The sequence below is a fragment of the Cervus elaphus genome, chromosome 5 (assembly GCF_910594005.1).
Source record: "Cervus elaphus chromosome 5, mCerEla1.1, whole genome shotgun sequence".
Lineage (NCBI taxonomy): Eukaryota > Metazoa > Chordata > Mammalia > Artiodactyla > Cervidae > Cervus > Cervus elaphus.
In genome coordinates this window covers 59,260,037-59,286,465 of record NC_057819.1, presented here as the reverse complement: position 1 = coordinate 59,286,465, position 26,429 = coordinate 59,260,037, and the positions used below count along the sequence as shown (strand labels likewise).

The 26,429-nt window shown below is 41.0% G+C and overlaps 1 protein-coding gene across 2 annotated transcripts; it reads right to left on the bottom strand.

Annotated features, from left to right (window-relative positions):
* Nucleotides 1–476: 476 nt before the first annotated feature.
* LOC122693332 (ubiquitin-conjugating enzyme E2 D3-like) lies at nt 477–25,748 on the bottom strand. 2 transcript variants are annotated; one of them, XM_043900848.1, is made up of 4 exons: nt 25,742–25,748; nt 24,885–24,890; nt 18,414–18,420; nt 477–901 (listed from the first exon to the last, which is right to left on the bottom strand). In XM_043900848.1, the coding sequence occupies exon 4, from the start codon at nt 896–898 to the stop codon at nt 542–544; it is 357 nt and encodes a 118-aa protein (XP_043756783.1). In that variant the 5' UTR covers nt 899–901; nt 18,414–18,420; nt 24,885–24,890; nt 25,742–25,748; the 3' UTR covers nt 477–541. The 2 variants fall into 2 exon arrangements, with proteins under 2 accessions (XP_043756783.1, XP_043756782.1); XM_043900847.1 differs by lacking the exons at nt 18,414–18,420; nt 24,885–24,890; nt 25,742–25,748 and having other exon boundaries at nt 477–1,198.
* Between the last annotated feature and the right edge of the window lie 681 nt (nt 25,749–26,429).

The following is a 26,429-nucleotide window of genomic DNA, read 5'->3' as shown; positions in this document are numbered from 1 at the left end:
TCTTAGGAGATTTGTGTGTGTGTGTGTGTGTGTGTGTGTACAGTTACAACTTGTTAGATAGAGCAGGATTTTATTTTTGTTTTTTCCCTAAAGGTGGTTTGTAAAGCTAGACACTGTCTTATGGAAGCCTACTGATATGAACTGATATTTCTAACATTCATTTATTTATTTATTACAAATATGTTATATATTGTTGTTGTTTAGTTTCAAAGTCATGTCCAGCTCTTTTGAGACCCCACGGACTATAGCCTACCAGGCTCTTCTTTGTCCATGGAGCTCTTTGGACAAGAACACTGGAGTGGGTTGCCATTTCCTTCTCCAGGGGATGTTCCTGAGCCAGCGATCAAACCTGCATCTCTTGTATTGGCAGGCGATTCTTTACCACTGAACCACCTGGGAAGTCCTCATATTATGTATTACATATAAGTAATATAGAGTAATATTTATTGAGGAGGCCTCATCATCCAGTTTATTTATTTATTAACAGTAATTTAAAGTTTATACCAGCTATAATGCAGGTTATTCTGACTTTAAGGTAGCATCACATGGCATACTTCTGAGTCCATTCCCGAGATATTCTGTTGTACTTACCTCTGTCTGTTTTATATATCCGTGCAATCTCTGGCACTAGGGGGTCATCTGGGTTTGGATCACATAGCAGTGAACAAATGGATAAAAGAACTTTAGAAATAGTTAAAGCAGGAGACCACTGTGATCTTAGAATATTGAGACAAATACTGCCATTACTGTTAATATTTGGATGATAAATTCTTGTTGTAAATGCAACCTTAGGTGGTTTGAAGGGGTAGTCTGTAGGAAAATGAATTGTCAAAAAGAATACACCGCCTTGATATGGACTGTCATTAGGTCCCATAACTGTGGCTTGCCAATGAAACATATCATCCCCAACTGGACCTGCAGAACATTGTGCTGGAGGGTCACGGGCCAAAGCACTAAGTTCCTTATTGATCCGTTTCCGCGCCATAGTCTGTGCTTTTCGTCTGGCTCCTCACTATCTCGGTGCGTGCTCGAAGGTCCGGCCAAAGCTCTTTGATTATCCCGGCGGCTGGGAAGGATTGTCTCTTCGTCTCACACCGGCTCTGCCAGACACAGGCGCAGAGGGGCCGGGGCCTCCCTCACGCTCAGCCTGGGCCTCCTCCCCGCGGCAGCCGGTGCCTCCCCGGTCCTGCGGGGCTCACACGCACCACACGGCCACAAGATCACATCATCCACTTTAGTGCTGACTGAAAGAAAAGGATTTTTCTTTAGTCTTAACTGGCAACACTTTCAAGAAAAGAATTAGCAGTGTTACAACTTATTCCCTCTCAACTGCTTTTCTCATAACTTTTTAAAAAAAACTTTTGCTCAAGGGGAACCTGTAAGCAGATAAGGAGCTTACAACCTGTAAGAGCAAGGAGTCTCCTGGGCGGAGTCAGGGGGAGGAGGACCAGCCAACGTTTTCTTAACATAAGAGAAGCTATTTTAGGCCGAAGTCATTTTGGGAGCTAAGACAATTCTTGCCCTTGTAGAAGAATAGACCTTAGGAATTAAAGATTTTAAGGGAACAAAAGAAAGTAAAAACAAACAGTTATAACGAGGCCAGGGAGACAAACTGTACCAGGAGACAATGTATCAGTTGTAAAGACTCCCAGTTCTGTTCCAAAAGTAGAGATTGGCATGAAGCACTTTCTTGAGCTGTTTCTCAGAATTCAAACCACTCAACCGCCAGATTAACTGGAACCTAAGGAATGATGCTGCTGACCTTTCTGACCCTCGTGACTGCAGTGAACCCAAGCCTGGACTCTGTCAACCTGTTGCTCTAGTTCTATGCCGAATTCTCCTGGGCTTAAGCCCCTTGATGAATATGCATCTATCACCCATGCCCCTCATGAATATTCATATATCCTTAGCTTAAAACCTTCTAAATCATGGTAAGAGACCATGATGACCCATAACCTACTGCTCACTAGACTGTATACACTGTGAATAATATGTCTTCTTAAATATTTATGTATTTATTAATTGAAGGATAATTGCTTTACAGAATTTTGTTGTTTTTTGTCAAACATCAGCATGAATCAGCACAGGTGTACATATATCCCCTCCTTTTTGAACCTCCCTCCCATATCCCTCCCCATTCCACCCTTCTAGGTTGATAGAGAGCCCTTGTTTGAGTTTCCTGAGGAAACTTTTAAAACTTCTTAGAAGATGAGCACATCTTTTAATGTATAGCACTCTGTCTCAAAAACTTATATAACTTATATAACTGCTTTGACCTCTGATGGACAGAGGCTGTTCCCAGGTTATAATCTTCAAGTTGGTTCAAATAAAATTTTCCGTTTCTTTCTTTGATCAACTGATTAATTTTTGTTGACAAGTGGAATGATAGCTTTCATGATTCTCTGTACACTGTCCAGTCTGCACACTGTTGCTATTTCCTCCTACTGAAGTATAGTTGATTTACAGTGTTCTGTTAGTTTCAGGTATACACAAAGTGATTCAGATATATGTAGTACCTTTGCTTTTTTTGGTATGTAGGATCTAGTTCCCTGACCAGGGACTGAACCTGTACCCTCTGCATTGGAAGTGTGGAGTCCTAACCACTGGACCACCAGGGAAGTCCCTATAGTATATTTCCTGACTGTTTGGGCCTCATTGATTATTCTTTATTCTGTATCTTTCATTTAGTAGTTAGAATACGCTATCATAAAGAGTTGGTTATATTCTATGTTTGTATTCTAAGCACTCGATCAAATTTTAAAAGGCTAGGACTGTGTTTTATACCCCGCTTTTTTCTATTATGCCTGGTAGAGTGCCTTATAATAGCATGCTCAACAGATAATAGTTGTTGTTGAAATTCTGGAAGGAAAAGAAACAATAAACTTCCAAGCCATCCTTCTACTTTGCTTTGACCTTTGTTTCTATTTGAAGGTTCTTAAGTCTGAAACAGTGTCAGTAGCAATTTACATGATTTTATCAAGTGTGGATGTTTGTTTTGATTTGTTGTTGTTGTTTAGTCACTAAGTCATGTTCAACTCTTTTGGTGACCCAATGGATGGTAGCCTGTCAGGCTCCTCTGTCCATGGGATTTCCCAGGCAAAAATACTGGAGTGGGTTGCCCTTTCCTTCTCCGGTGGATCTTCCCAATCCAGGGATTGAACCCACATCTCCTGCATTGCAGGCAAATTCTTTATCACATGCTAAACTAAATGTACTTGAGAGTGAACACAGACTTTTCTCTTGCTACATGTAAGAAATTAGAAGGAGCTTTGATCAGGTTTACTGAGTGGATGATCAAGGGCCAGTGTTGAACAGGGAGGAGAGCTCTGCACCAGGAGTCAGGGTGGGCTCTTCTCCAGATGTGTAGACTGGGTCATCATTTTGTGTATTTTCTAAGGCCTAGTCATTTGGACATGCCAAGGCATCCCTCTTAAGGTGAAGGGCAAGTTGTTGCATCTACTATGTATCTATTTTCTATTGCTAGGTAACAAATTACCAGAAACTTAGTGGCTTACAACAGTACAAATTGATTATCTCATGATCGAGGTCAAAATGCAGCCACTGTGTACCAACACTGAACTGAATCTCTGAGCCAGAGTTTTGGTGAAGTAGAGAAGAACAGGTGTATTGCTCTGCCAGACAAAGGGGAGCACAGTGGGCTAATGCCCTCAAATAAATACATATGTCCCACCATGGAGGTGGGTGGGGGGGCTTGGTGAGGAGTTTTATAGATATGGTTTGCGGGGGGGGGGGGGGGGTTGTTGATAAGGATCAGGGTGTGTGCAGGGCCAGCACGCCTTTAATCTGGCCTCAGATGGTCTCCTGATGAGCTTCTGTGATTCTCAAGGTTATTAAACTGTGACCTTGTGTCTGGAATGAAGAATGCTTCATCATGTTAACGTCTTCCATTTGTTGAGGGTTTTAGTTCTGAAGAAGAGCTCAAAAATACTGTTCTGTGTATCCCTTGCAGGGAGACCAGGGCCCTGCCCCAAGCCTGCTCTATCTTTTCTTGGCTGCTCCTCCCTTGTCTCTGCATCTCCTCCCTTCCCTGATCAGCAACTGTTTGAACTTGCCCTTTGGAACTCAGGGAAGGTCGTGGAGGCTAAAGCCTATTTATTTCCCACACACAGGAAATGGCCGGTGTGGATGGTGGAGACATAGAAAGCCTTTAGTGCACAGGAGCCCCACAGGGTCCTGCTGGGTTTCATGATTTCAGTAGGTCAGGTGACATTTTCTCTGCTGAGCATTCACTGGGCTGAAATCAAGGTCTGGCTCGGACTTCACTTGTCATCTGGACCTGGTTATTTGCTGCTCTCCTCTTTATGGAGGTCCTCCTTTGTTAGTGGCCACATAAGGGAGGGTGTGCTCCTAGGGCCAATTTTAGATTTTTTTTTAAAGTAAATCAAATAAACTGGATGTGGGAGGCGGAGAGAGGGGAGGACTGGGTGGCCAAGTGTCAGGAGACTGTGTAATTTCCTTGGTTCTGTCTTGTGGCAGCAAAGATTTGAAATGGCATACCAGTGTTACAGTTCAGTTACAGCTCAGAGTTTTATTTGGCAAACAAAGGATAGTACACCCTCGAGGCGTGAGGGACCGACCCCAAAAGAGAGGCCTCAATCTGTCTTGGCCTCCTCATTTTATATCTTTTGTCTCCTCCCCATTGATCCTGCCCGATGCAAATTGGGCTAGCCAAGAAGGGGGCATGTTTGTTTCACCTGAGGTTCTCACACTGGTCTGTGGATTTTCTTTTGTTCCATTTTTGCAGGCTTTTCCCTTTCTTTGTCTTTTAACCACCGCCATTTTGGACTCCTTTTTCCTATTCTAACTACCGAACACAAGGAAGGTAAAATGATTTTTAACATTGTGTGGGCTGTTGGTGCAGACAGGACACATTTTAATAAAAAGCTAATAAAATTCAGTTCAGTTCAGTCACTCAGTCGTGTCCGACTCTTTGCGACCCCATAGACTGCAGCATGCCAGGCTTCCCTGTCCTTCACCGACTCCCAGAGCTTGTTCAAACTCATGTCCATCCAACCATCTCATCCTCTGTCGTCCCCTTCTCCTCCTGCCTTCAATATTTCCCATCATCAGGGTCTTTTCTGATGAGTCAGTTCTTCGCATCAGGTGCCCAAAATATTGGAGTTTCAGCTTCAGCATCAGTTCTTCTAATGACTATTCAGGACTGATTTCCTCTAGGATGGACTGGTCGGATCTCCTTGCAGTCCAAGGGACTCTCAAGGGTCTTCTCCAACACCACAGCTCAAAACCATCAATTCTTTGGTGCTCAACTTTCTTTATAGTTGAACTCTCACATCCATACATGACTACTGAAAAAACTATAACTTTGACTATACAGGCCTTTGTTGGGCAAAGTAATGTCTCTGCTTTTTAATATGCTGTCTAGGTTGGTCATAGCTTTGCTTCCAAGGAGCAAGCATCTTTAATTTCATGGCTGTAGTCACCATCTGCAGTGATTTTGGAGCTCAAGAAAATAAAGTCTGTTAGTGTTTCCGTTGTTTCCCGAACTATTTGCCATGAAGTGATGGGACTGGATGCCATATCTTAGTTTTCTGAATGTTGAGTTTTGAGCCAGAATTTTCACTCTCCTCTTTCACTTTCATCAAGAGACTTTTTAGCTCTTCTTCACTTTCTGCCATAAGGGTGGTGCATATCTGAGGTTATTGGTATTCCTCCTGGTAATCTTGATTCCAGCTTGTGCTTCATCTAGCCTAGCGTTTCTCATGATGTACTCTGCATATAAGTTAAATAAGCAGGGTGACAATATGCAGCGCTCCTTTCCCAGTTTGGAACCAGGTGTTACACATGCTTATTTTTGGAGTTTTCTTGTTCTTTGGTTGCTGAGTCATGTCTGACTCTGTGACCTCATGGACTGCAACATGGCAGGCTTCCCTGTTCTCCACTCTCCAGAATTTGCTCAACTTCATGTCTGTTGAGTCAGCAATGCTATCTAACCAGAGCCTTGCCTCACATTGGATCATTCATATTGAAGTGAATATTTCATGTGTGAATCAATGGATTTTATGTATATGATATATATATTTGCTGTGGGCATTTTTGAATTAGATTCTTTTTTATAATTTAGTTTTTGAAAAGATTTATCTATAAGTAATTAACCTCAATTGATTTTTTAATATAAGAGGGTGAGGGGGCCATGAATTTTGATGAGAAGAAATTTTTATTTTCATTAATTTCATAGTGACTGAAATTTTGTATTTTCATTACTTATGGATATAAATCAGATATTAACATTAACTGTATCTCTGTTAACAATAGAAATCAAAGATACATTGGAATCACATTATAAGGGTTACAGGTATCTCAAAATATCATTCATACTCATTGTTGCTTTAAGAATAGTTATTAAATCTACTGCTGATGTCATTAAATGGCTCTGGTCATTTAATGCATTAATAAATGAGCACATAAGTTGCAAATTTGTTTTTTTTTAATATTTTGAAAACTTTAATTTTAAAAAGTTGACTTCCTTGTAACATATTTAAAAAGATTTTTTTTTGCATTGGGTTCTAGAAACTTCACCAGACGTCCAAAGGGATCTATGGCATAAAAGTTGTAAAGATCCCCTGAGAGTGCCTTATGAGTGGCACAGCCTCGGCTTGAGGCACAGGTGACTCCTGCCTGATTTTGCTTCTTTGTTCTTTTACGGAAACTAAGGGACACTTAGCAGGCTCAGAAGAGAATAATTGCATGCAGAAGCAAGAGAAAGTCAAAGTATGTCTAAACCTTAATGGAAAAATTACTGGGTGTAGAGTCTAAGGACTTCGGATCCAGTCCGAAGTCCTTTCCCTACCTTGCAACAAGTGCATTTTTCACTGTCAACAATGATTTACTGAGGGCTGACCATGCACCAGACTCAGCATGGGCTTTGGAGAAGGGTCCAGCCCCTCTGTCACTCATAAGCTAAGTGACTTTGAATAAGTTATTTCATAGCCCTATGCCTCAGTTGTTGTTTTTTTTTTCCATTTATTTTTATTAGTTGGAGGCTAATTACTTTACAATATTGTAGTGGTTTTTGCCATACATTGACATGAATCAGCCATGGATTTACATGTGTTCCCCATCCCCATCACCCCTCCTGCTTCCCTCCCCATCCCATCCCTCTGAGTCTTCCCAGTGCACCAGCCCTGAGCACTTGTCTCATGCATCCAACCTGGTCTGGTGATCTGTTTCACCCTTGATAGTATACTTGTTTCAATGCTGTTCTCTCAGAACATCCCACCCTCACCTTCTCCCACAGAGTCCCAAATCTGTTCTGTACATTTGCGGCTCTTTTTCTGTTTTGCATATAGGGTTATCTTTACCATCTTTTAAAATTCCATATATATGCGTTAGTATACTGTATTGGTCTTTATCTTTCTGGCTTACCTCACTCTGTCTAATGGGCTCCAGTTTCATCCATCTCGTTAGAACTGATTCAAATGAATTCTTTTTAACGGCCGAGTAATATTCCATAGTGTATATGTACCACAGCTTCCTTATCCATTCGTCTGCTGATAGGCATCTAGGTTGCTTCCATGTCCTGGCTATTATAAACAGTGCTGCAATGAACATTGGGTTGCACATGTCTCTTTCAGATCTGGTTTCCTCAGTGTGTATGCCCAGGAGTGGGATTGCTGGGTCATATGGCAGTTCTATTTCCAGGTTTTTAAGGAATCTCCACACTGTTCTCCATAGTGGCTGTACTAGTTTGCATTCCCACCAACAGTGTAAGAGGGTTCCCTTTTCTCCACACCCTCTCCAGCATTTATTGCTTATAGACTTTTGGATAGCAGCCATTCTGACTGGTGTGTAATGTTACCTCATTGAGGTTTTGATTTGCATTTCTCTGATGATAAGTGATGTTGAGCATCTTTTCATGTGTTTGTTAGCCATCTGTATGTCTTCTTTGGAGAAATGTCTGTTTAGATCTTTGGCCCATTTTTTGATTGGGTCATTTGTTTTTCTGGAATTGAGCTTCAGGAGTTGCTTGTATATTTTTGAGAATAATCCTTTGTCTGTTTCTTCATTTGCTATTACTTTCTCCCATTCTGAAGGCTGTCTTTTCACCTTGCTTATAGTTTCCTTTGTTGTGCAAAAGCTTTTAAGTTTCATTAGGTCCCATTTGTTTATTTTTGCTTTTATTTCCAATATTCTGGGAGGTGGGTCATAGAGGATCTTGCTGTGATTTATGTCGGAGAGTGTTTTGCCTATGTTCTCCTCTAGGAGTTTTATAGTTTCTGGTCTTACGTTTAGATCTTTAATCCATTTTGAGTTTATTTTTGTGTATGGTGTTAGAAGGTGTTCTAGTTTCATTCTTTTACAAGTGTTTGACCAGTTTCCCCAGCACCACTTGTCTTTTTTCCATTGTGTATTCTTGCCTCCTTTGTCGAAGATAAGGTGTCCATAGATACGTGGATTTATCTCTGGGCTTTCTATTCTGTTCCATTGATCTGTATTTCTGTCTTTGTGCCAGTACCATACTGTCTTGATGACTGTGGCTTTGTAGTAGACCCTGAAGTCAGGCAGGTTGATTCTTCCAGTTCCATTCTTCTTTCTCAAGATTGCTTTGGCTATTTGAGGTTTTTTTGTATTTCCATACAAATTGTGAAATTATTTGTTCTAGTTCTGTGAAGAATACTGTTGGTAGCTTGGTAGGGATTGCATTGAATCTATAGGTTGCTTTGGGTAGTATAGTCGTTTTCACAATATTGATTCTTCCAATCCATGAACATGGTATATTTCTCCATCTATTTGTGTCCTCTTTGATTTCTTTCATCAGTGTTTTATAGTTTTCTATGTATAGGTCTTTTGTTTCTTTAGGTAGATATACTCCTAAGTATTTTATTCTTTTTGTTGTAATGGTGAATGGTATTGTTTCCTTAATTTCTCTTTCTGTTTTCTCATTGTTAGTGTATAGGAATGCAAGGGATTTCTGTGTGTTAATTTTATATCCTGCAACTTTACTATATTCGTTGATTAGCTCTAGTAATTTTCTGGTAGAGTCTTTAGGGTTTTCTAGGTAGAGGATCATGTCATCTGCTAACAGTGAGCGTTTCACTTCTTTTCCTGTCTGGATTCTTTTTATTTCTTTTTCTGCTCTGATTGCTGTGGCCAACACTTCCAAAACTATGTTGAATAGTAGTGGTGAGAGTGGGCACCCTTGTCTTCTTCCTGATTTTAGGGGAAATGCTTTCAATTTTTCACCATTGAGGGTAATGCTTGCTGTGGGTTTGTCATATATAGCTTTTATTATGTTGAGGTATGTTCCTTCTATTCCTGCTTTCTGGAGAGTTTTAATCATAAATGGATGTTGAATTTTGTCAAAGGCTTTTTCTGCATCTATTGAGATAATCATATGGTTTTTATCTTTCAATTTGTTAATGTGGTGTATTACACTGATTGATTTGCGGATATTAAAGAATCCTTGCATTCCTGGGATAAAGGCCACTTGGTCATGATGTATGATTTTTTTAGTATGTTGTTGGATTCTGTTTGCTAGAATTTTGTTAAGGATTTTTGCATCTATGTTCATCAGTGATATTGGCCGGTAGTTTTCTTTTTTTTTGTGGCATCTTTGTCTGATTTTGGAATTAGGGTGATGGTGGCCTCATAGAATGAGTTTGGAAGTTTACCTTCTTCTGCAATTTCTGGAAGAGTTTGAGTAAGATAGGTGTTAGCTCTTCTCTAAATTTTTGGTAGAATTCAGCTGTGAAGCCATCTGGTCCTGAGCTTTTGTTTGCTGGAAGATTTCTGATTACAGTTTCGATTTCCTTGCTTGTGATGGGTCTGTTAAGATCTTCTATTTCTTCCTGGTTCAGTTTTGGAAAGTTATACTTTTCTAAGAATTTGTCCATTTCATCCAAGTTGTCCATTTTATTGGCATAGAGCTGCTGGTAGTAGTCTCTTATGATCCTTTGTATTTCAGTGTTGTCTGTTGTGATCTCTCCATTTTCATTTCTAATTTTGTTAATTTGGTTCTTCTCCCTTTGTTTCTTAATGAGTCTTGCTAACGGTTTGTCAATTTTGTTTATCTTTTCAAAAAACCAGCTTTTAGCTTTGTTGATTTTTGCCATGGTCTCTTTTGTTTCTTTTGCATTTATTTCTGCACTAATTTTAAAGATTTCTTTCCTTCTACTAACCCTGGGGTTCTTCATTTCTTCCTTCTCTAGTTGCTTTAGGTGTAGAGCTAGGTTATTTATTTGACTTTTTTCTTGCTTCTTGAGGTAAGCCTGTATTGCTATGAACCTTCCCCTTAGCATTGCTTTTACAGTGTCCCATAGGTTTTGGGTTGTTGTGTTTTCATTTTCATTCATTTCTATGCATATTTTGATTTCTTTTTTGATTTCTTCTATGATTTGTTGGTTATTCAGAAGCGTGTTATTTAGCCTCCATATGTTTGAAGTTTTAATAGTTTTTTCCTGTAATTGAGATCTGATCTTACCTGCATTGTGGTCAGAAAAGATGACTGGAATGATTTCAATTTTTTTGAATTTACCAAGGCTAGATTTATGGCCCAGGATGTGATCTATTCTGGAGAAGGTTCCATGTGCACTTGAGAAAAAGGTGAAATTGATTGTTTTGGGGTGAAATGTCCTATAGATATCAATTATGTGTAGCTGGTCCATTGTGTCATTTAAAGCTTGTGTTTCCCTGTTAATTTTCTGTTTAGTTGATCTATCCATAGGTGAGAGTGGGGTATTAAAGTCTCCCACTATTATTGTGTTATTGTTAATTTCCCCTTTCATACTTATTAGCATTTGCCTTACATATTGCCATACTCCTATGTTGGGTGCATATATATTTATAATTGTTATATCTTCTTCTTGGATTGATCCTTTGATCATTATGTAGTATCCTTCTTTGTCTCTTTTCACAGCCTTTATTTTAAAGTCTATTTTATCTGATATGAGAATTGTGACTACTGCTTTCTTTTGATCTCCGTTTGTGTGAAATATTTTTTTCCAGCCCTTCACTTTCAGTCTGTATGTGTCCCTTGTTTTGAGGTGGGTCTCTTGTAGACAGCATATATAGGGGTCTTGCTTTTGTATCCATTCAGCCAGTCTTTGTCTTTTGGTTGGGGTGTTCAACCCATTTACATTTAAGGTAATTATTGATAGGTATGGGCCCGTTGCCATTTACTTTGTTGTTTTGGGTTCGCGTTTATACCACCTTACTGTGTTTCCTGTCTAGAGAAGATCCTTTAGCATTTGTTGAAGAGCTGGTTTGGTGGTGCTGAATTCTCTCAACTTTTGCTTGTCTGTGAAGCTTTTGAATTCTCCTTCATATCTGAATGAGATCCTTGCTGGGTACAGTAATCTGGGTTGTAGGTTATTCTCTTTCATTACTTTAAGTATGTCCTGCCATTCCGTTTTGGCCTGAAGAGTTTCTATTGATAGATCAGCTGTTATCCTTATGGGAATCCCTTTGTGTGTTATTTGTTGTTTCTCCCTTGCTGCTTTTAATATTTGTTCTTTGTGTTTGATCTTTGTTAATTTGATTAATATGTGTCTTGGGGTGTTTCGCCTTGGGTTTATCCTGTTTGGGACTCTCTGGGTTTCTTGGACTTGTGTGACTATTTCCTTCCCCATTTTAGGGAAGTTTTCATCTATTATCTCCTCGAGTATTTTCTCATGGCCTTTCTTTTTATCTTCCTCTTCTGGGACTCCTATGATTTGAATGTTGGGGCATTTCACATTGTCCCAGAAGTCCCTGAGGTTGTCCTCATTTCTTTTGATTCTTTTTTCTTTTTTCCTCTCTGCTTCATTTATTTCCACCATTTTATCTTCTACCTCACTTATCCTATCTTCTGCCTCTGTTATTCTACTGTTGGTTCCCTCCAGAGTGTTTTTTATCTCATTTATTGCATTATTCATTACTAAGTGACTCTTTTTTATTTCTTCTAGGTCCTTGTTAAACATTTCTTTCATCTTCTCAATCCTTGTCTCCAGGCTATTTATCTGTAACTCCATTTTGTTTTCAAGATTTTGGATCATTTTTATTATCATTATTCTAAATTCTTTTTCAGGTAGATTCCCTAACTCCTCCTCTTTTGTTTGGCTTGGTGGGCATTTTTCATGTTCCTTTACCTGCTGGGTATTTCTCTGCCTTTTCATCTTGTTTAGATTGCTGTGTTTGGAGTGGCCTTTCTGTATTCTGGTGGTCTGTGGTTCCTTTTTATTGTGGAGGTTTCACCCAGTGGGTGGGGTTGGAAGATTGACTTGTCAAGGTTTCCTGGTTAGGGAAGCTTGTGTCAGTGTTCTGGTGCGTGGAACTGGATTGCTTCTCTCTGGAGTGCAATGGAGTGTCCAGTAGTGTTTTGAGATGGGTCTATGTGTTTGGTGTGACTTTGGGCAGGCTGTATGTTGATGCTCAGGGCTATGTTCCTGCATTGCTGGAGAATTTGCATGGTATGTCTTGCTTTGGAACTTATTGGCTCTTGGGTGGTGGTTGGTTTCAGTGTCGGTATGGAGGCTTTTGGATGATCTCTTATTACTTAATGTTCCCTGTAGTCAGGAGTTTTCTGGTGTTCTCAGGTTTTGGGCTTAAGTCTGCTGCCTCTGGATTTCAGTCTTATTCTTCCAGTAGTCTCAGGGCTTCTCCAACTATACAGCACTGATAATAAAACTTCTAGGTTAAGGGTGAAAAGATTCTCCACCGTGAGGGACACCCAGAGAGGTTCACAGAGTTACATGAAGAAGAGGAGAGGGAGGAAGGAGATAGAGGTGAGCAGGAGGAGAAAAAGGGGGATTCAAGAGGAGAGAGACAGATCTAGGCAGTACTCTGTTCCCTAAGTGTTCTCCACAGCCCAAAACACCCACAGAGATTCACAGAATTGGATTGAGAAGAGAACAGGGAGGGAGGAAATAGAGGTGATCTGGGGGAGAAAAAGGAGAGTCAAAAGGGGGAGAGAGTAATCATCACACTCCTGAGTAAAAATGGGTACTGAATATTGAATTCTTAAATGTCCAAAATTGATATCAAATACTGAAAAACAAAGATTAAAAATCTAGAGTAGAGGTTAGACTCTTAAAAATGCAATATTAAAAACAAAAACACAAAAAATTTAAGAAATATATATGAAGTTCACTTTAAACATAGGTTTTTTTTTTTTTGCAAGGTTATAGTGAAATGAAAATGAAAATTAAGGAGTAATAGAGGAGTAATAGAGGACTTTAAAAGAAAATAAAAGAAAATGAAAATTAAGAAGTAATAGAGGAGTAATAGGGAATTTTAAAAGAAAATAAAAGAGAAAAAAACCCCCAAAAAATTTTTTTTTTAATTAAAAGAAATAGTAAAAATATATCTAGGAGTTTCTCTGGAGCTGTTGCAGGCAATGTGGATTCAGTTCAGTTTCAGATAGCTCCTCGTTCCAGCTTACACTTCCCAATATCTATAGGCCCCTTCCAGTGTAGTCGGTGTTACCTACAGGGATTTTAATCTGTTGCAGTGGTCCCTACTGAAGCGGTTCCCTTTGTTTATTTGGCTTCTGTTTGCTGGTCTCTTCAGTGTCTAATTTCCGCCCTGACACAGGCGGGCGGAGGTGGTCTCCTGTTTAGGTTCGCTGGTTCAGTCGCGCTGCAGGGAGGGAGGGGCACTGCAGACAAATGTCACCGGCCTGTGTGGGGAGCACTCGCAGTGTTCCGGCCACACTGGGTTTGCCCCCGCTCACGGGTGTGTGCTTTCCCGTCTACACTGCTCAGGCTCCAGGCTGCTTTCCAGGGAGCAGGCCCTGCATGGAGTGCGGTTCCAGTTTTCAGGTTTTCCACAAAAGTGCGGACTTGGTTGGGCCTGCGTTTTGTGCCTTCCCGGCCAAGCAGCTCAGGCCGCCAGGAGCTTGACGGGCGCACTCTCCCCAGGTGCAGCGCGCCTTATCCCCTCAGCGGTCCCAGCCTCAGTTTCCGCGCCAGTCAGATGCGTGCGCCTTGTGTCTGTTCTCGGGAGCTGGTCTCTAGCCGCGACCCTCCTGGTGGATGTCAACCATCCAGGCTCTCAGGAAGCCTTTGGTTAGAAACTGGGAGCCTGTTTGCAGTGTGGTAGGGGGTGCCATCTCTGGGGCCGAGTTTCCCCCTTTCCCCTCCCCGCTGCCTCCTGCCTCCTTCTGGCGGGGGATGGGCCGGTCTGCCGCTGGCGAGCTCTTCTCTGGAATTGCTCAGTCTTTCCTTTGTTCCTAAGCAATGCCGCCCGCTCCTCTCCATTCCGCAGTGGATGCGGGCGTCTGGGGTACTTTTCTGCTGGGACTTGCTTTTAGGCATGTAATCTGTGGGTTTTATTTATTTTCCCTCCCAGTTAGGTTGCCCTCCAAGATTTGAAAACTTCCTCCAGACCTGCCAGTGAGAGGGTTTCCTGGTGTTTGGAGACCCTCCCTTCCTGGGACGGGTCTCCGTCCCTAACTCTTTTGTCTCTCTTTTTATCTTTTATATTTTGTCCTACCTCCTTTCGAAGACAATGGGCTGCTTTTCTGGGCACCTGATGTCCTCTGTTAGTGGTCAGAAGTTGTTTTGTGCAGTTTGCTCAGTGTTCAAATGTTCTTTCAATGAATTTTAAGGGAGAAAGTGGTCTCCCCATCCTATTCCTCCACCCTATGCCTCAGGTTTCTAATCTGTAAAATGGGCACACCGATCCTTAATTTATAGGGTTGTTGACATGATTAGATAAGAGGATGAGAATATAGTACCATTAACACAAAAAAGATGACAGATACTGAGTCACCATTTTATGTATCAGGTCCTGCCTCAGTGGTGTTGCTAGATGTGAAAGAGAAGTGAGGAAAACTGTCTTCTCTTTTAGGGAAAAATTATCAAAAAATACATGTTCTTTTTAAGAATGGAGATGAACTTAATGAACTAAATTTTGTTAGCTGAAATTTCAAGGCTGGGGGAAAAGTCTTATGACAAATGTATCTTTTTTTTCTTCTAAACGTGCTTATTGTATCCAAGGCACAAAGGGGAAAAGAATCCTCAAAAGGCTGATAAAGTATTTAATTTACTTTCCTTTATCACTCATTGAAGGTATTTAGCCTCTTAAATGCCTTTGAAATGTTGGTCATATAATTTCAAAAATGAAGAGGATTATTGTGAACATAAAAAGCATGCTAAATTTTGGGTCACTCATCTGCAACCTTATAAACTGTACTTAAAAGGTATACTATATTAAAAGAAAAATAAAAAGCTCTACTCATGATTTAAGAGAGCCGTTCCACTGTTCTTTTTTTTGGTAGTTTATTTTCTAAAAGCCTAGACATAAGATATTTTTAAATTTCTCTTCATAATTTCGGCCATTCATAGGCGTAAACCATGGTAATAACGATGATCACCACCAGGTTGCGCTGTGGTTCCACAATGGATGCAGTCTGTGGTCTGTGAGGAATTCTCGAGTTGTTCGTTAAACCGTATTATTTCTGTTTTTTGAAGCACAGAAGGGTAGAGATAAATACTTAAAATGAAAAAGAAAAGATTTTGCTGAAAATAAAGAATTCCAAATTCACTCTGATTTAAAACTGTGGTATTCAACAACAACAATAACAACAAAGAAAGTTCTGAAGACATTGTTATAACCCTTTTTAGAAAAGATTGCATTCAACTCAGTTTTATTAGTTAAAACTATTTTCCTGATGGCAAACAAAGCAAAGCAAAACAAAACAACTCTGTCGAAAGTTTTGTTTTCTATTTTCTCTAGTTGGTGATGGATAAGACTATTTTTTAACATGCCAAGATAAGGTATATTTAATTTAAAAATCATAGTGATATCTTTGATATAAATCAGGCTTTGGAAAATATATGAACATTCCAACTTGAAACAACTTAAAAAAAAAAAAAGCACCTCCTCCTCCTGCTTTTTTTCTTTTCTGCTCTTGTTTTTCCCAAATGTCAATATTTATGAGTCAGGGGTTATGGGAACGCTACCTAGAGCTGCAAGGGGCCAGAGTTTGCCCTCTTCTTTCCCCGGGGAGTTGAGTATGAGTGCCAGAGGGCAACGTTTGGCTGGAAGGACCCAGTCTTTTCTTTCTTTGCACCCTGTGGTATGTCCTTTGAAGTGACGGAAAATTCTGTACTCAGCTGTGCTTCGTAAGATGTCAACTCAAGCTGAGCAATGCATACAGGTTTCTGTAGAGACTTTTGGTATAAAACAGATGCAGACTTACTGAAAACAAAAAAGCCAGAATTATGCAAGCAATTTTGAGATTTTTGCGAACTCCTCAGATAACATATTTACAAGTCTAAATTTCTGAATATTGCTTGTCAAATTTATTCAGTTAAAAAAAATTTTTTTTTCTGGATAAGACTTTTTTTGCCATGTCACTGTCAAAACATCAGTCACTTTAGGTTTAACTCCTTTCAGGATTTGGGTGGCGTTAGTTTTAGACAGACGGCAATGACAATGAAATCCTCACAGAAATAAGGATCTCGGAAAACATTAGGAAACTGGAGCTTATATTTATTTTAAAGTTGAGTTGCCATCCATCAAGATGATGAAAACAATTCGTTATTTAGTCCAATGCCTTCTTTTAGTTTGTTTCCTTTCAAATTGTCAGTCTTTAGGGGCTGAACAAGAAAATAAAGCTGAAAATGAACAAACTTTACTAGGCAGGATAAACTGGGGAATAAGTTGGAAATTGGGGTCATTAACAAATGAAAAAAAAAATCAGAAACATTTTAAAAACAAAAAAGTCACCAGTAAAATATGTCTCTAAGGTCAGTTGAAATGCCCTGACATTGATTCTCAACTTCTTCTTTGTTTTATTTGAAGGGTCATCTCTTCATTTTTTTTTCTAATTTAAATCTTTAACCTGTTACTTCCATAGGTGGTTAATTCTCTTAATATCTTTTAACTAGGGTTCTTCCCCCCCCCCCCCCTAATCTATTTATTTCAACAGTTCTTTATTTAGCTTGCTTTATTTTTCTATGTCCCACCCAAACACTTAACTGGTTCAAGCACTTAACTGGTATCCAAAGACTCCTGTATAAATAACAAGATAAAAATTCACAGAATGCTTCACTTTCCCAGATTGGGAGATAATTGCACTTTCATTTTGGGGAAAATTATGGCCAAAAGAATATTAATGAAAAAAATCATTAGGGGATATGCTAGCATCAGTTTTTTTCAGGAAAAAAATGGTTCTCTGTGGGAAGATAATTGCATTTCATTTTCCAAAAGTCTTTGACTTTTTTCTCAGTGGTGAGGTAATTCTGAATGCATCACTCCCACCTGCCAGTGGTGTGCCAATGTCCTGTTTTTTAAATTTCCCATATCTCAGTTTCTTCATCTATAAATGGGGATGAGTTGTTTAGCTCAGAGATGTTGAGAGGATTAAATCAATACGGTGTTCAGTTTTTCATGCACAGTGGGAGCCCAGTGTGGGATGACTTCCCTTTGCCTTTCATCATCAACAGGAACACAAAGAGCAGAACATGTTTATCCACATATTGAACATCTCTAAGGGGGTCAAATACAAAACTTATTTAGACTAATTTTCACGGTACCTGACATTGCAGGATGTGCTGTTCTGCAATCCAGTCATAGACATGTTTAATTAGCTTTGGAAATAGGACTTTGAAACCAAAAGTATGAATTCTGGTAGGTAGATTTAGTATTTTAACATTTTCTTAATATTTATATGTACATATAGCATATGTTTATCTGTTGTGCATAGCATTCGTGTTACTGAACTTAGGTATGGCTGCTCACTGGTCAAAAGCCAGTACTAGAGAGATAAGTGCTTGTAGGAATGGAAAGATTGCTTTGTTCAGGAGGCTGGCAACCTCAGTGTGAGGAGAAAGGCAGGTCCTAACTGGAATCCCAATGCTATTTCAAGCGATAGCAAAGGCCTTGGAACGTTGCTACCTATTTGAGGGAAAAGCATTTATTTGTATGCATAAATTCAGGAGTGTTTGTTAAAATCCAATGGATTTGTCTTGTAATCAAGTCTTTTGAATGTAAATATCTATGGACTCAAACAGGGGTCATTCTGGGTTAATGGACCTTCTATAGACAAATGCTATTATTTAAAAAGGAATCATTGTGTATTTTTAACCAGAGTCCGTGTTCAGTTGTAGACTTTAGAGACTTCTGAAAAGGAGAGTAATATAAAGGCTTTTGTGCCCAGTCCAGCATATGGTCTTCCTTTTACCCTCATGTGGATTTGTTTATCGAGTTGCTGAAGCTCTGTGTATATGATTAAATCTAAGCTGGTCACCAGGGAATAAGATGATGAAGATGTGTGGTCCATATTTTGAAACAGAAGCCGAAAAACAACTTGAACTCATTTTAGGATTACTCTAGACTTTAGTCTTAGCAAAAATATTAATAGTAACAGGAGAGAAAGACTAAAAATATTTACAATCTCTTTGTGTTTGTTTATTAATAAAAATGCGAGATTGGTTAAAAAAAAAAAAAAAGGAAGAGCTGAGAAGGAAAAGTGAAGCCTCAGTGTAAGTACCTAGGAATGTCAGATCATATAAACCTGGAGAGTCTACAGCACATAAAATGTGTACCTTGGGCTGAAGTCCTTGAGTGGGACATCCAGTGTTTGGAAGTTTGGGTTTTTTTTAATATTTATGTTAAAATTTTGCCAGCACCTTGCAGCCCTATCAGGGATTGAACCTGGGCCCCTAGGAGTGGAAGCTTGGAGTTCTAACCACTGGACAGTCAGGGAATTCTCAGGTTTAGACATTTTGAACCGCCTTGCCTAGTGGCCCAGTGGTTGAGACTGTGCTTCCACTGCAGGGGCCGTGGGTTTAGCCCTTGGCTGCATGCTGCACTGTCTGGCCAAAACAAAGAAAAGTAACAGGGGACACAGATGTTTTGGAGTGGTCCCTTGTGCCCTCTGGCTGTCATTTTCAGACCCTTTAGACTGAAGCCTGCCAAGTCGCTCCTTTCCCACAAGCAGGCTCGCAGCCTGGACTGGCTATCCGAGCAGGACAGTCCCTGTAAAACTGTCTTTTCTCAGTTACGCACATGGTAGAAACCAGCATCTTGGCAAACCTGGGGTCCTTCCACAGCCCCGTAGTTATGCTGTGTGCCCTGGGGATGGAGAAAGCCCGTAAACAATATACCTTTCTGCCAGACACATGCTTGCTTTTATTTTCCTCAAGTCCTACAGTGCCGGGAGACGAACATTTTTGTGCCCACCAGGGATGAATGAGCTTCTGACCCCATGGTCCTGCCAGGTCACTTCCAGGCAAGGCATAGGCTGATGGGCTGGGGTTGGGGTTAGGGAGTGGGCCCCCTGACGTGTCCTCACATTTGCTACCCTGTCCCGATGCCTCCAACCCCCATGGAAGGAAAGAGTGAATAACATGAAGCAGAATGTCTAGGGCAGAGGCATCACAGACGTTTCCCATATCTTAGTAAAACAACTAAACAGAGTTAAAGTGATTTTGAAGATCCTTCAAAGTGTTAACATCACAAAAGATATTCTACTTTCCCCCTTTTTTCCACCTTTGCTTAGCTAAGGCGGGAAGCCAGACACAAAAGGCTGCATAGTGTGTGCTTCCACTTATATGAACTCTCAGGAAAGCCAGGTCCACAGACAGAAAGCAGTTTGGAGGTTGCCTGGGCCTGGGGTAGGGGGAGGGGGAGGGGACTGACTGCTCGAGGGCTGTGGGCTTTCCTCTCCGCGTGTTGAAAAAGTTCTGGCACAAGATAATGGTAACAGTTGTGCAACATTGCAGAGGTGCTGAATCCCACTGAACTCCACGTTTTAAAATGGTTAGAATAGCAAATTTTGTGCTCTACCTATCTTATCATGAAAATTTTTTTTTCTTCCTTAATTAAAGTACAGGTCAAAGGCACTAGTGAGGATAATTGCTAAGTCATTGGCACTCACCAATATCTTTGTAGTAATTTTTAAAGCAATCAAGCAGTTGTCTTAGAAAGATTCTGATTATCGGACAAAATCAGAAAATTGTGATCAACAGCTGAGCTGAGCTGAGGGTTAAACATGTGAGCAAAAAACAAGAAAGTGGGTTAAGGGAGATTCACCTGGTATAATGGTCAATCTGATGTGTCAAAGGGACCAGACTGTGAGGTACCCAGATATTTGGTTAAATATTATTCTGGGGCGTGTCTGTGAGGGTGTTTCTGAAGCAGACTAACATTTGAATCAGTAGGTTGGGTAAAGCAGATTGTTCTCCCCTGTCCACCCTCATGTGAATGGCCTCATCAGTCCACTGAAGTCCTGAATAGAATAAGAAGGCTGGGTAAAAAAGAATTCTCTTGGCCTGACTATCTTTAGCTGGGACTTGGGTCTTCTCCTGCCTTTGAACTTGGACTTCATTGACTTTCCTGGGCCTACAGCTTGCCTATGAAGACTTGTCAGCCTTCATAATTGTGTGAGTCAATGCCTTATTATATGTATTTATACATATATACACATAGGATATATGTGTATATATATATATATATATCCTATTCTGTTTCTCTGGAGAACTCAGACTAAGTGAGATTTTGGTACCAGTACTGAGAAGTGGGGTGCTGTTGTAAGAAAAACCTAAAAATGTGATGGGCAGAGGCTGTAAGCCTGGAGTGCATGCTGGAAGTATGGACATTAAGGGCAATTCTGGTGACATCTCAGATGGAAATGAGGAACATATCATTAGAAACTGGAGGGAAGGTGATCTTGGTTATAAAGTGACAAAGAACTTGACTGAACAGTGTTCTAGTGTTTTGCGGAAGGTAGAATTTGTGAATGATGAAACTGGGTGTTTAGCTGAGATGTCTGAGCAAAGTGTTGAAGGAGTGTCTTGATTCCTTCTGACTGAGGAAGAGAGAAGAGAGAGAGGAACTGAAGAAGAAATTGTTGAGTAAAAAGGGCCCTGAGCTTGAAGACTTGGAAAAGTCTCATCCTGCCCATATTGAAAAAAGGGAGAAAGCTTGTCCTGCAGAGAACGCCAAGGGTGTGGTTGCCCTACCACCCGATGGATGTAAGTCTGTGGGATTACAGGAGCAGGGACACTGCCAGTCTGAACTGAAGGGGACGGGGATGGGACAAAATGAAGAAAGGCTGTCAGGCTTCTTGGGTTCCACAGGACAGGACCATGGATCTCTATGGCTGTGAGCTTGTGCTGTTCCTAAAGGAAAGGGAAGGATGATACCAAATGGGCTTCTGAGTTCTTGAGGACTGTGCTCCCACTCCTGGGGGCAAGGCTGTTTCTTCCTCAGTTACCAAGGGTAGGACCACCTCTCCTGTTTCTGTGGGTCAGGAAGGTCTCACCCAGCGTCTTAGGAGTAGAGTTGCCTGGTGGAAACTTAGGGGCCAAGTTTCCTAGAGCCTTGAGGGTATAACTCCTGTCTGTCAAGGCATTGGAGTTGGAACCCCAGTAGGTCTCGAAGGCAGAGCATCAAACCACAGAGGATGTTTCTCAAGCTTTAATGTCTGACAGAGTCTGCCTTGCTGGGCTTTGGACTTGCTTAGGACCTGCTACCTTTTCCTTTTTTCCTGTCTCTCCCTCCCAGAAGGCTTCCCTCATAGCTCAGTTGGTAAAGAGTCTGACTGCCATGCAGGAGACCTGGGTTTGATCCCTGGTTCGGGAAGATCCCCTGGAGAAGGAAATGGCAAATCATTCCAGTATTCTTGCCTGGAGCATCCCATAGACAGAGGAGCATAGCAGGCTATAGTCTATGGGGTTGCAAGAATTGGATACGACTGAGCAACTAAGCACACCCTCCCAGAATGGGATTTCTGGCTTCCGTTTGTCCTACCATTGTATCTTGGTAGCACATGATTTTTCTGTTTCTGTAGGTTCATAGCTGAAGAAGAATTTGCCTCAGGGCAAATCATCTCTCAAAGTTCACCTGTATCTGATTTAGATGATGTTTAAAGGAGCCTTTGACTTTTAGATTTAATACTGGAATGAGTTAGGACTGACAGGATTTTTTTGATAGAATGAAAGTATTTTGCATGTGAAAAGGACATGAATTAGTGGGGAGTGGCGGGGGGCAGAGTGTTATAGTCTAAATGTTTGTCGCACATTCATATGTTAAAGCCTTAACCTTCAGTGTGAGGTATTTGGAGATGGGGTGGTTGGGAGGCAGTTAAGATTAGATAAAGTCATGAGGGTGGGGCCTTGATGATGGGATTAGTGTCTCCATAAAGAGAAAGGGAGAGGAGAGAGAGAGAACAACAGACAGTGAATCTCTCTTTGTGCAAGCACAGAGGAAAGGCCATATGAAGATGCAGCAGAGGCAGCTGTCTGCAACCCACGGAGAGAGAACTACCCCAGACAATGACCCTGATGGCACCTCGATCCTGGCTTTCCAGCCTCCAGACCTGTGAGGAAGCTAAGCCATCCACTCTTATTTGGTTACAGCAGCCTGGCCTGCCAAAGACACTCAGTGAGTCTCAGTGGAAAAGAAAAAGGCCAAAAATAAGGAGACAGCATGCTGAAGGCAGACCTGCTCTATTGTGTTTGTTCCAGGCTGGTCGCACCTTGGAGTAGGAAGTCTTAGATTCAGGCAACTGGGTGAGTTTTTAAAACAGCAGTCCTTGTTAGCAGCCTTGTCCTCATCATACGTTCACCAGGCTTGGAGAGGCATGCCCCGGCAGAGAGCCCAGTGCAGGCTGTTAAACAAGGTGCCTGAAGTCCTACCTGTCCATATGTCTCTCAGAAGACCAAAGTCAAAGTGAACATGTATTTGAAATTCTTTGACGGAGAACGGTCATGCTCTTTGACCCAAATTTCCAAGTCATGAACACTCCATAAAGTATTTGGAGTTACTGCAACTATGCATGTTTACTTCTACTGATGATTGCTCAATGACTTCTTGATGCTGGAGGGAGGGTGGGGCGTAGGGAGGGAAAGATCATCACCCCCATATGTTTGCATGGAGAAAACCAAAACTCTCAACTACACATCATGTTTCATAGTTGTACTTTTCAGCAAACATGAGGGTTCAATGACTTCTTGGTATTGTGTATGGGGAAATGCTTTTAGTTTGAATAAGCACCTGAAAGAGGAAGTTTCCAAAGTCACATCTCTATGTTTTGTTGGGTTATAAAGAAGCTGATCTGAGGGAGGTCTCCTTTTGTGAGCTCCCTGGCAGTGTGGAGGCAGTTTGGCCCTTGCAGTCTGGTTCTCACTTATCTTTGAAGATTTACCTTCTCACAGGCTCAGTGGTAAAGAATCTGCCTGCCAATGCAGGAGATGCAGGTTTGATCTCTGGGTCAGGAAGATCATCTGGAGAAGGAAATGGCAACCCATTCTAGTATTCTTGCCTGGGAAATCCCATGGACAGAGGAGCCTGGTGGGCTACAGTCATGGGGTAGTAAAGAATCGGATATGCCTGAGCAACTAAACAACAACAACAACAACAACAAATCTCCCTTTCTTTCTCCCCTACCCCATACTGCTCCTTGCTGCAGCCACACTGAACTGCTTACTTGCGTGCCCAGAGCACTGGGAACTTCGAAGAGTCCATGCTTTGCATATGCATATCCTTGGCCTAGACGTTCCTCTTGCCTTCTTTGTTTGGCACAAATCCTCCAACCTTCAAACACCCCATGATATTTTACGAGCTATGAGAAACCTTAGATATCACATCACACTGGCCTGCAATTAAATGTTAGAAGCAACTCTTGGGAGAATCCAATCTGGCTTTCCTCTTGTGTCTTTTCTTTTAGATATAAAGGATACAATCTGAATTCTTAACTGAACTCGGTAGAAAAATCTACATGAAAGCATTTTGTAAGAGCAGATTCCCTGAGGGTGGTTGACCTTGAGGACTCTTGGTCTGTTGTGTGACATGCAGGACAAGAATCGAGAACTCCTGAGTCTTTGCCATATGGGGCCTGAGTCAGCTACAAAGAGATCCTCAGGGTGAGCTTTCTCCTGACCCAGCTGGGAAAGGGAAATGGTGGAGAAAAAAAATTAATTGTGGGTGCTATTATTCATCTACCTCTGGGTTAAACTGAACAGTGAGATCAAAATGGTTTGTTTGTTCAATTTGTTTTTTAGTGAAGTACTTGTTTATTTTGTTTTGGGGTAGTTTCTTTGGGGGGATTTACAGCAAAGCAGAGTGGAAATGACTTGTTTCTTCCATGTAATCCTGTAATAACTACAAGTTTGTTATAGTCTTTTGGTTCCCACAAAGAGGTCTGTATTCTGTGTGTGTGTGTGTGTGTATGTGTGTGTGTGTATGTGTATGTGTTTTGGGAGTGGGGAGACAGGAAGTGAAGACAGGGGAACTGAGCCTTGAGAAAGTGAGAGAAGGAAAACAAGGCATGCTGTGGTGGAAAGTGAAATAAAGAGAAATAAATATACCAGGACCTGGGAAAGGGATGAGAAACTCACAAAGGACAGTGGGAAGAAAGCATAAAGGTATGTAATACAGTCAATCAGAAGGAGTTAGAGCTGAGCTAAATCTTCAAAAATATCGAATCCGTCCTCTTTATTTCAAAGATGCGGGAACTTAAGTCCAGGCAGGCTGTGTGAATTAGTGAATTACTAAGGTCAGAGCTAAAACCAGTACCTTGGTCTCCTGCCCTATGAAGTACATGGCTATGTGCAGTGAGTAGAAATCAGGGGGTGGGGGAGAGTTCTGAGCTAAGACAGGACAGTGATATGATTTTCCTGTTCACTATTGTTAGAGAATAGTATTTTTAAGTGGCAAAATCATGCCTCTGATACAAATATAAGATGAATATGCATCACTGATTTTAACTCATTAATTGTTGAGGGAACCAGTAGAATGTTATAGGTTGAAAGAATTCAAAGTAACACATATATACATATGTATAACATACATACACAGACAAGGAATCCTGAAATGAATTAAATAAATGCAACATGACACAGATTTTATTGAACTCATTAATTATTAAGGGAACTTGATAAGAAGTTACAACTGGTTGAAAGGAGAATTCAAAGAACCACACACTTACACATGGACATAAGGAATGCTGAAATGAATTTTAACATTAAAAGCACATGCAATATGAATCTATCCACAGGCAATAATCAATTGCTTCTATCTGACACAACTAGTTTGCATTTGTATGGACAAGAATCATTTGCATTGTTTTCAGCTGTCTACAAATTATAGCATTGTAAAATAGATCAGAAACAATAAAGGGCAGATATGATCAGGAAGGGTGTGCTGAAGAAGATACAGAATAATCTTATATATTTTCTAGTCTAAAAAGTCTTGCATAATTTCTCCCAATGGAAGTGCATAATTGGAGCTGAAAAAGACGCTCCTTCATCTCTTTTGACTCACGAAAGGGATGAAACACAGCTGATGAAATGGGAGGAGTCAGTGGTACAGTGAAGGGCCTGCTTGCAGGCACCTTTGGCCAGGGTGCTGCTGCTCTCACAAACACGTTGTCCCCAGCATTGCTATATGTCCATATTGCGTTACCCCCTCACTATTCAAAGTCTAGGGCAGAGGCATCAAGTTGGCCCAAGTCCCATACTCTCAGTCCAGCTGTCTTGGGCTAGGAAAAAGGACTACTGGTCATTTGGTTTTACTCTGGCAAGCCAAGACTCATACACTGGGGCTCCAAATAGGAAGGATATGTGATATGTTGAATAGTAAAAAAACGGCAAGTATTTACTGCAGTTACTTTACTAGGGATACACAAAGCAATTGAAGAGGCTCTAAGCTTTTACTGGAGAAAGATAACACAATGAAGTGGCAAGAGTAAGGGCATTAGACCCAGATATCCCTTCAGTCTATGCTGAGCTCCACCATTTACCAGCTAAGTTATTGTGAAAAAGTTACAAACCACTCTGAATTCCAGTTATTTCAGTTACATTACTGTTACTATCTACCTCACAGATATTCAGGACTCTGCAGGATCTGGTCCATTGTTTCTATGACCTTATCTGCTACCGCTCTTCCCTTATGTACTCTGTTACACCCCTCCTCCCCTGCTTCCTTGTTCTCTGAGTATACAAACACTGTCCTGCCTCAGGTCCTTTGCACATGATGATTTAATATGTCTTATTAAAGACACTTCTTTCTTATAGAAGACCCTCATCATTTCTTTCCTCACCTCTTCATTCAGCACTGTTCTCAAATGTCACCTTGGCTTCGGTCATGTCTTCTCTGACAACCCTATTGAAAATATAATTCCTTCCTCCTGGTTCTACCTCTCCCTTCTTCCCGCTTCCTTTTTCTCCATAATATTCATTACTTGTCTGTCTTCCTTCTCTAAACTGTAAGATCCGCAAGAGCAGGAAGACAAGCCTGTGTTTACACAGCCCTATCCCCAGCACCTGGAGCAATGTCTGGCATGTAAAAACGCACTCAGTGTACTTCCCTGGAAGTCCAGTGGTTAACAGTCCACCTGCCAATGCAGGGGACACGGGTTCAATCCCTGCTGGAAGATTCCATGTGCTGCAGAGCAAGTAAACCTGCCAGCCAAAACTCCTGGGCCCATGCACCTAGATCCTGTGCTTTACAACGAAAGGCGT